Genomic DNA, 10,000 nt, shown 5'->3' on the forward strand with positions numbered 1-10,000 from the left:
ACAATAACAACAACAACAAAAATAAACGAAAGAAAATAAAAACAAAAAGCAGGACGAAGAGAGAAAAAAAGAGCGAAAAAGAGAGAAACGAGAGAGAGAGTGAGAGAGAGGGAGAGAAAAAAAAGAATAAACACGAAAGCAAGAAAAAAAAAACAAAAACAAAAAAAAACAAGGAACCATTACCAAAACATTCCTTCTTTCACCAGCCAGCAGCAGAACCAGGGAGGAAACTTAAAGAAAACGGAGAGAGGAAACGCAAAGAAAACGGAGACGCAAGGAGAGGATAACAAAGAGAGCAGCCTGGAAATACAAAGAAGGAAGACGATAAGAACTATGGTGTTTCTATCCGTCATGTACGCCTCTGATATAGGGGGTACTGGTGTTATCACAGGCACGGCTCCTAATCTGATAGTCATGAGCACTTTAGAGAGGTGAGACTTTAGTATTTTAAGATTTGATGAGATTGTGGTGGGTCTTGTTGGTAGCCGTGGATGTGATGGTTGTTGTTGTTGTTGTTGTTGTTGTTGTTGTCGTTGTTTTAATGGTAGTGTAGGTTTTTTTTTTCGTTTGTTTGGTTGGTACACATACACACACACACACACACACACACACACACACACACACACACACACACACACACACACACACACACACACACTTCTTTTCACTCAATCACTCACAAACTTACTTGCGGTTTTTGTCAAGTTCGTTTTATTTTCACATGACAAAGAAAGAAAGAAAGAAAGAAAGAAAGAAAGAAAGAAAGAAAGAATGAAAGAAAGAAAAGAAAGAAAGTAAAGATGGGAAGAATATAAATATAAAAGGAAGGAAGGAAGGAAGAAAGGAAGAAATATAGAAATAAGAGGAATTTTTTTTTTCCAAACAAACGGTGAATTATGAGAAAAAAAACACAAGAATTATGAAAAAAAACACGACAAAAGGTAAGATGATTAAAGCTAATTCTCTCTCTCTCTCTCTCTCTCTCTCTCTCTCTCTCTCTCTCTCTCTCTCTCTCTCTCTCTCTCTCTCTCTTGCGTCAATGTCAGAGAGCTTGTCATTGGGTAATAAAGTGCTTTGCTGCTTTCTGATTGGCTAATGCTTTGTGTGTGTGTGTTAGTGTGTGTGTGTGTTAGTGTGTGTGTGTGTGTGTGTGTGTGTGTGTGTGTGTGTGTGTGTGTGTGTGTGTGTGTGTGTGTGTGTGTGTGTGTGTGTGTGTGTGTGTGTGTGTGTGTGTGTGTGTGTGTGTGTGTGTGTGTGTGTGTGTGTGTGTGTGTGTGTGTGTGTGTGTGTGTGAGATTGGTATGTAGATGCATTGAAATCTCTCTCTCTCTCTCTCTCTCTCTCTCTCTCTCTCTCTCTCTCTCTCTCTCTCTCACTCATCACTTTTCCTTGTGTTTTTTTTTCCCTTTTATAATTAAATATTCAATACCCCTCCTCGTCCCCCTCTCTCTCTCTCTTTCCTCTCCTACAGTCTAATAACACCCCCTTCAACCTCTCCACCCCCTCCGTCGCACACCCCACCACCCTCCTCTTATTCCCTCTCCCTCCCCCTTTCCAGCTCCTATTCTGAACCCACGGGACTCAATTTTCTCACATGGATGCTGTTCAACGTCCCTGGCATGCTGATCTGTGTGCTGCTTGCCTGGGTGTGGCTCCAGATTAGATACCTCGGCCTCTTCAGGAGAAAGTAAGTGTGTGTGTGTGTGTGTGTGTCTGGTGGGAGGGTAAGGTTTGGGGGCCTGGGTGCAGTGGGGGTGGTGCCAACAACATCTGGTGTGTCCCAGGCGGTCACCCATCCAAGTACTAACCGGACCCAACGTGTGCTTAACTTCGCTGATCAGACGAGAAGCGGTGTATGTCAACGTGGTGTGTGTGTGTGTGTGTGTGTGTGTGTGTTTGGGAAGGTTTGTTTGAGAGAGAGAGAGAGAGAGAGAGAGAGAGAGAGAGAGAGAGAGAGAGAGAGAGAGAGAGAGAGAGAGAGAGAGAGAGAGAGAGAGAGAGAGAGAGAGAGAGAGAGAGAGAGAGAGAGAGAGAGAGAGAGAGAGAGAGAGAGAGAGAGAGAGAGAGAGAGAGAGAGAGAGAGAGAGAGAGAGAGAGAGAGAGAGAGAGAGAGAGAGAGACCCACACACCTACCAAAAAAAAAAAAAAATATCACCAATAACAACAACACCACCACCACCACCACCACCACCACAACCTCTCCCCCCCCCCACAGCTCAGAAGCGAACGAGCTAGCCAAGGAGGTACCAGAGGAGCGAAAGCAGGCAGTACGGCGGTTGGTCGAGGCTAAATACCGTGACCTGGGACCAATTAGGACTCAAGAGATCACTGTGCTTGTTCTCTTTATCATCCTGGTGTTGCTGTGGCTCTTCAGGGCGCCGGAGTTCATCGAGGGCTGGGCTGGCTACTTCGAACACACATATGGAGTGTAGGTATTGAGAAGTTACAGAGAGAAGGATAAAAGTCGTAGGGGGTAGTTTGGAATTAAAGAAAGAAAGAAAGATGGGAAGAAAATTAATCTGAAAGGAAGGAAGGAAGAAATACAGATATAAGAGAAATTACTTTTTCAAACAAGCGATGAATTATGGGAAAAAAAGAACTCAATTGCCAATGTGTGTGTGTGCGTGTGTTGGTGTTTTATCTGTTTTTTTTTTTTTTTCTCTCAGGGAGGTAGATGACGCAACGCCTGCTATGTTTGTTGTCTTTCTTCTCTTCTGTCTACCAGCAAAACTCGACTTTCTCTGCTTCCGGAAACCTCAGGGTAAGTGTGTGTGTGTGTGTGTGTGTGTGTGTGTGTGTGTGTGTGTGTGTGTGTGTGTGTGTGTGTGTGTGTGTGTGTGTGTTAGTAGTAGTAGTAGTAGTAGTAGTAGTAGTAGCAGCATAGTTAATTTTCTATTAGTTATTAATCAGCAAGTCAGTCAGCTATCTAATCAGCTAACAGTCAGTCAGTCAGTCATTCAGTCAGCCACACAGTCACCCATTCACCCGTTCAGTCAGTCACTCATCATTCTTTCAGTCTTAAAATCTATATAATCCATTTGACTTTTCTTAGGGACCAACACCTGAAGAGACTTTTTTTACATTCTTTTCGTTGCCCTTAAGACCACAAACTGCCCCTCATCTGACCCTTAACCCCAACCCAACACACACCCACACACATCCCTTGCCCAACAGATCCCCCACGCGACAAGAACGACAAGAACGAGGTGTTAACATGGCGGGCGGTGCAGGAGAAGATCCCCTGGGGCATTGTGCTACTTCTGGGAGGCGGATTTGCTATGGCTGAGGGGTCAAAGGTCTCCGGGCTTTCTTACTGGCTCGGACAAAAACTCTACATCTTTAAGGGCGTCAACAAAGGTGTGATTGTGCTGACGGTCACCTTGCTCACTGCTATGCTGACGGAGGTGGCATCGAATTCAGCAACAGCTTCTATAATTCTGCCAGTTCTCAATCAGTTGGTAAGTGTTTGGATGTTGTGGTGTTTAGGGGTGTTGCTGGTGTTGTATGGGTTTCATCATAACTTTTTTTGTCTTTCTGGGGGGAGACGAAGGGCTTGGCTGCTTTTTTTCGTTTGGTTTCTTGCTTCTATTCCTCCTTCTCCTTCTCTTCCTTTTTGCTCATTCTGTTGCTTCCCTTTCTTCTTCCTTTTCTTCTTCTTATTCTTCTATTCTTCCTCTCACTCCTCCTTTTTCTGGTTCTTTTTTTCTCTTCCTCCTTCTTTTTTTAAATGTGTTTCCTTCTTGTTTTCCCTCTCCTCCTTATCCTCCTCCTCCTCCTATTTGTTCTCCTTCTGTTTGTCCTCCTCTTCGTTGTCCTCCTCCTCCTCTTTGTCCTCCTCCTCCTTGTCCTCCTCATCTTCCGCCTCCAGAATAAATACCATGAGGCAAAGAGGCAAATCAAACAGGAATAAAAATGACGAGAGAATAACAGACCCTAAAAATTATTACACTTATATAAACAGGGAAAAAAAAAGTCAATTTGTGGAAGTGGCGCCTTGTGAGAGAGGAAGACAATCACAGGAGAGATGCACAGGAAAAGAAAATGACTGACGCGCGCCATGCAGTCACAAGGGTCGTAAGGGAGGGACACGCCACGGCCAGGGAGCCACAGACACATGATTCTGGCTGTGACTGTAAACAATATGAAGGTCGTTAAAGATGGTTTGGTCAAGTTTTCAAGACATTAATGTACTAAATAATCATGTCATGGCTGTCATTATGTCTGAACGTGCACGAGCTGTCATTATCTCGATCTTCAAAGAGATTCTGATAAAGTTTCCTCCACAGACAACTACTCAACAAACTTTCTGGGCGTGGCATTTCCAGTAGTGTCTCTGAATGGCTCACAGACTGCCTGCCTGCCTGCCTGCCTGCCTGCCTGCCTGTCTGTCTGTCTGTCTGTCTGGCTGTCTGGCTGGCTGGCTGCCTCTGCGGAAAAAAAGAGAGGGTGGTTCAGAATGCAGTCACGTCCAGCTGGCTTAGTGCAAAAACAGGTGTACCGCAAGGATCAGTGCCTGGGCCTGTTTTTTTTTCTTTTGATTACCTTAACGACATCAACAATGGACTAAACTGCATTGTATCGAAATTTGTTGACGAGACAAAAAGTGGAGGCAGAGTGAGAGCGCCGCTGCAGTCAGACCTGAGCAAAGTGACTCAGTGGGCCAGTAAATGTCAAGTGAAGTTCATTGTGCAGAGTGAAGCGCCGCACACTGGAGGCTGACCGGACCACAGCTTTCTGCCGCAGACAGAGACAAGGCCCTGGAATCATCACCTCCAGCGACCAAGGCCCTCTGAAACACTCCCGCGCCACACCACTATTTGAAAAGGCCCTTGTTGAAGTTCCACGGATTTTTCAGGGTGTTTTTTTTTTTTATTCCAATGGCAGATTAACAAGATTTCTACATTACTAAAGGGAGAAACACTCTTGAGAACCCAGCTAATGATCTTTGTGGCCTTTGAAGACAGTCGTGGTGAGAGCAGAGAGCAAAACCTTCATGAATACTGCCGCTAAACCCAAACAGTGATGAGTCAGTCAAAAATATTAATACAGAACAAAAAAAAATATTAATACAGAACGACGCTTGGAAAATTAGTGAGAAAAAGGTTATGTTGGCAATGTACGGTTCCCTAGTCAGACCCCAGCTGCAGGAGTGTGGCAGGCTTGGTCCTCGTGTGGTAGGGAGGGCGTGAACAAGCCAGAGAGACACTGTGTAGCGGAGTGCCTAAGGTGACTGCAAGGCGAGGAAGGCTGAGGGAAGCAAATCTGTCCACACAAGGATAACAAATATGGCGGCGAGGAAGACTGAGGGAAGCAAATCTGTCCACACAAGGATAACAAATATGGCGGCGAGGAAGACTGCAATCAAATCTGTCCACACAAGGATAACAAATATGGCGGCGAGGAAGACTGCAAGCAAATCTGTCCACACAAGGATAACAAACATGGCCGGCGGGGAAGACTGCAAGCAAATCTGTCCACACAAGGATAACAAACATGGCCGGCGGGGAAGACTGCAAGCAAATCTGTCCACACAAGGATAACAAACATGGCCGGCGGGGAAGACTCCAAGCAAATCTGAAGCCAAACAAAACAGAGAATGCGAGGGGAATTTAATTAGGACATTCAGAAATTTTCACAGGATTTCCATAACATCAATCCAGATTATTTTATTTCTTCCTTTGTGATCCCTTGTGATCCTGCTGTTGCCTCCCCGTCAGGGCCAACACGACTGCTGCTGCTTGCTCTTCCGCTGTGGCCTCTTGTGATCTTTCCTTACGATCCTTATACTGCTGCTTGTTCTTCCTTTGTGATCCCTTGTGGTCCTCCTAATACTGTTCTTCCTTTGTGATCCCTTGTGGTCCTCCTAATACTGTTCTTCCTTTGTGATCCCTTGTGGTTCTCCTATTACTCCTTGTTCTTCCTTTGTGATCCCTTGTGACCCTCCTAATACTGTTCTTTCTTTGTGATCCCTTGTGGTCCTCCTATTACTCCTTGTTCTTCCTTTGTGATCCCTTGTGACCCTCCTAATACTGTTCTTTCTTTGTGATCCCTTGTGGTCCTTCTATTACTCCTTGTTCTTCCTTTGTGATGCCTTGTGGTCCTCCTAATACTGTTCTTCCTTTGTGATTCCTTGTGGTCTTTCTATTGCCCCTTGTTCTTCCTTTGTGATGCCTTGTGGTCCTCCTAATACTGTTCTTTCTTTGTGATCCCTTGTGGTCCTCCTATTACTCCTTGTTCTTCCTTTGTGATCCTTTATGCCCCTCCCTCCCCGGCAGGCTCTGAACATCGAGGTGAACCCGCTGTACCTGATGCTGCCTGCCGCTGTGTGCTGCTCTTACGCCTTCATGCTGCCCGTGGCCACGCCCCCCTAACGCCATCGTCTTCAGCGTGGCAGACATGAAGAGCAGCGAGATGGTGGGTGCTGGTGGTGGTGGTGGTGGTGGTGTATGCTTTTTTGTCTTTTTTTTCATGTATAAGGGGTACTGGCCAGAGAGAGAGAGAGAGAGAGAGAGAGAGAGAGAGAGAGAGAGAGAGAGAGAGAGAGAGAGAGAGAGAGAGAGAGAGAGAGAGAGAGAGAGAGATCCAATGACAGTCCTAGTCCTGTTCTTTTCTTCTTGTTCTTCCTTGTTCTTGTTTTTATTTTTTTATTGTACTATTACTACTGCTACTAATGCTTCTATTTTTTTCTCTTCCTAGCTTTTTCTTCCTTCTCTCCTGTCTTTCCTTTCTTTTATCTTTCTTTCCTTAGTTCTTTCCTTCTCGTCATGTCAGTGTATCATTATCATTATTATTATTATTATTATTATCATCTGCTCACACACACACACACACACACACACACACACACACACACACACACACACACACACACACACACACACACACACACACACACACACACACACACACACACACACACACACAAGTCTACCCTAAAACACCCACATTTTCTCTCATACAATTCCGTTTTCTTTTAATGTGGACAAAATTTCTCCTCTCATTGGCGAGCACACTGATAGACACGCACCAGACACGCACCAGGCACCAAATACACACGTGGTCGTTAGCCTTCAGAGAGAGAGAGAGAGAGAGAGAGAGAGAGAGAGAGAGAGAGAGAGAGAGAGAGAGAGAGAGAGAGAGAGAGAGAGAGAGAGAGAGAGAGAGAGAGAGAGAGAGAGAAGCATCCGTTTTCTTTCGCGCTAAAAACACCGAAACAAAAATAAAATCTAAGTTATTTTTTTTTCCTTTTCCAGATGAAGGCCGGCATTGTGATGAACGTGGTGTGTGTCTTGGTGCTAAATGTGATGATCAACACCTTGGGAGTGGTGATATTTGACCTCAACAATATGCCAGCGTGGACAAACTCAAGCCTCACTGTTTAGTTATGAAATGTGGTGACTGGTGGTGGTGGTGGTGGTGGTGGTTGTATGTGAAAGGGTTAGTGATGATTTATGGGTACTGGCGGTGAACTGTGATGAGGGAAGTGGTGATGGTGGTGGTGGTGATGGTGGTAGTCATTTTTTTCATCACTCGTTTTCACCATGACTTCTGAATGGTGGTGATGAGTAGTGATGATCTAGTAAATGGTGCTGTGGTCCAGGTCATCACTATGTATACCACTATTATTACTACACTATTCATCATTCTTTCCTGAAAACTCGAGATAGTGACTACTGGTGACGATAGTGATGATTGGTGGTGTTTGTGATGATGACATTCTCAGATCTTCACTTTTTTTACATCATCTCTACTACCATCACCACTATTTACTGTGATGATGGTGTAGTAGTAGTAGTAGTAGTAATAGTGGTGATGTAATGGTGATGATAGTGATGTTGCAAGGTATCATGACACTCACCACCACTATCTCCATTATAGTGATTAATAAGAGCGATAGTGATGATGTTTGTGTCACCACCAGCACCACCACCACCGCCATGATGATGATACGCATGTCACCACTATTCAGTACACACACACACACACACACACACACACACACACACACACATATACTTACACGAACGCGAGTGAATGAATGAAAAAATACATACAAGGGAGGAATTCACGCAAACACATTATTTCTAAGTACACACGTCCACTTCACGCTCGCACGCACCCGCACACACCACAGCGAACAAAATACTGAGTGTGAACCCCCCCTCTCTCTCTCTCTCTCTCTCTCTCTCTCTCTCTCTCTCTCTCCGCGTGATCATTACCTGTTTTGCACGTGGCCAGAGAGAGAGAGAGAGAGAGAGAGAGAGAGAGAGAGAGAGAGAGAGAGAGAGAGAGAGAGAGAGAGAGAGAGAGAGAGGAAGGGAGGGAGACTTATGTAAATCTTTCTTAAATTTCTAATAATACATCGTCACAAATTCTCTCTCTCTCTCTCTCTCTCTCTCTCTCTCTCTCTCTCTCTCTCTCTCTCTCTCTCTCTCTCTCTCACTCTCTCTCTGTTTCCTAACTTTAAATAAATCTTTAATTCAGATATTTTTCTGTATAAACGTTAAATCTATCTCACTTTCACATTCTCAACCTAACCTAACATTAAAATTCTTCTTTATCTTTTCCTTGTATTTTTTTTTCCTTAAATGACTTTCTTACTTTCACATTTTCCTCTTCTAATTCCTATACCTTTCTTTTCCCGATAAGGTTGAGTAAATATTTTTTTCCCAAAGTTTCCCATAAAAGACTTAAAAGATCCGTTTTCTTTGTTATATTAATTTTATATGAATGTATGTAGGTGTTAGTCTGTCTATCTGTCTGTCTGTATGTATGTTAGCATGTACTAATTAATAACTGAATAATGAATGAACAAATTATGTATAAACTTGAATACGTAATAAACTGTTATTTGATTAACGTCTTTCATTAAATAAAAAAAATATATAATGAACTGCATAGGAGGAGGACGTGATGAAAAACAATAATAATAACGAACAAAACAAAGAAAATAAAAAATAACACTTACCTCTTCTTATTTCACTTCCTTTTATGTCCTCTTCACACTAACTTGTCTTAACTTTGTACTCTTGACTAGGAAAAGGAAACAAGAGAGGAAGCAAGAGAAAAGAGCAACACCACCACCTTCTTTCAAGGTCGCCGAGGCACTAAAGTTACAGGCGCCAGTTTGAACTTGCAGGATCAAGTATCTCCATTTTCTTTGATTGGGAGTTAAAAGGGTAACTTGCCTATTTTTTTCTTTTTATTCTATTAAACATGTATATTGTTATGAATACTGCCTGTCCCTCTTCTTTCTTCACCGAGGCGAGGTCACGTGAGATCAGGTGAGGTGATACCAGGTCAGGTCAGCGCTACATGGAATCTGTGAGGGGAAAGACGGGGTATTATTATTATTATTATTATTATTATTATTATTTTTATTATTATTGTTATTATTATTATTATTATTATCATTATTATTATTATCATCGTTATTATTGTTACCATAATGTCAGTGCTTTTCTCTATATTATCCAAAAACTACTCGATTGTAAGTATTTGTGATTCTCTCTCTCTCTCTCTCTCTCTCTCTCTCTCTCTCTCTCTCTCTCTCTCACCTCACACAGAAGACGACGACGAGGAAGACGAAGACGAGCAGGACGTGGAGACAGAGAGAGAGAGAGAGAGAGAGAGAGAGAGAGAGAGAGAGAGAGAGAGAGAGAGAGAGAGAGAGAGAGAGAGAGAGAGAGAAAGAGAAAGAGCCTGAAACCCCGCTCTCTCCCTCTCTCCACAAAAACAAACAAACAAACAAACAACAACAAAAAAACAAACAACAACAACAACAGCAACAAACACCACCACCATCACAACCACCACCACCATCACGATCAGCCAAGAACCAAAAACAGCACGGGACTCCAACCCTGCAGAACACCAACTTCCGGAACGCCACTTCACTAAATGCTGGACACAGTTTCAAGGTCAGTGTGCCTCGAGGTGCCTTCAGGAGAGCAGGAGGAATACACGCTTCTTGTCACTACTCTATTCAGCAAGTTAGGAG

General features: G+C 43.5%; 3 protein-coding genes across 7 annotated transcripts in view; 1 reads left to right on the top strand and 2 right to left on the bottom strand.

Moving 5' to 3' along the window:
- Nucleotides 1–8,859, top strand: part of LOC135094210 (Na(+)/citrate cotransporter-like) — a 21,848-nt gene extending 12,989 nt beyond the window's left edge. The window contains 8 exon segments of the mRNA XM_063994079.1: nucleotides 207–431; nucleotides 1,559–1,687; nucleotides 2,216–2,428; nucleotides 2,667–2,761; nucleotides 3,175–3,458; nucleotides 6,276–6,362; nucleotides 6,364–6,414; nucleotides 7,254–8,859. Of these exon segments, the coding sequence (XP_063850149.1) occupies nucleotides 207–431; nucleotides 1,559–1,687; nucleotides 2,216–2,428; nucleotides 2,667–2,761; nucleotides 3,175–3,458; nucleotides 6,276–6,362; nucleotides 6,364–6,414; nucleotides 7,254–7,382 (1,213 nt within the window). The 3' untranslated portion in view covers nucleotides 7,383–8,859.
- The window catches only part of LOC135094209 (zinc finger protein 423-like), a 38,150-nt gene extending 29,048 nt beyond the window's left edge, over nucleotides 1–9,102 (bottom strand). For 2 of the 4 annotated variants that reach the window (XM_063994078.1, XM_063994074.1), the window contains exon 1: nucleotides 8,021–8,196. The gene's annotated coding sequence lies outside the window, so the exon portion shown is untranslated. Of the gene's footprint in view, nucleotides 1–8,020; nucleotides 8,197–8,968 lie in introns of those variants that run through there. The other 2 variants (XM_063994075.1, XM_063994077.1) reach the window with 2 other exon arrangements.
- Nucleotides 9,103–9,171: 69 nt separating this feature from the next.
- The window catches only part of LOC135094211 (galanin receptor 2a-like), a 24,564-nt gene continuing 23,735 nt past the window's right edge, over nucleotides 9,172–10,000 (bottom strand). The window contains exons 9-10 of one of the 2 annotated variants that reach the window (XR_010263658.1): nucleotides 9,558–10,000; nucleotides 9,172–9,322 (exon numbers count right to left, since the gene is read on the bottom strand). The exon at nucleotides 9,558–10,000 is cut by the window's right edge and continues 154 nt beyond it. Coding sequence is in view for 1 of the 2 variants with exons in the window: in XM_063994080.1 (XP_063850150.1) it covers nucleotides 9,897–10,000 (104 nt within the window). In the remaining variant the exon portion in view is untranslated. The remainder of the gene's footprint in view (nucleotides 9,323–9,557) is intronic. The other variant, XM_063994080.1, reaches the window with a different exon arrangement.

Source organism: Scylla paramamosain, chromosome 45 (genome assembly GCF_035594125.1).
Source record: "Scylla paramamosain isolate STU-SP2022 chromosome 45, ASM3559412v1, whole genome shotgun sequence".
In the NCBI taxonomy this organism is placed as follows: Eukaryota; Metazoa; Arthropoda; class Malacostraca; order Decapoda; family Portunidae; genus Scylla; species Scylla paramamosain.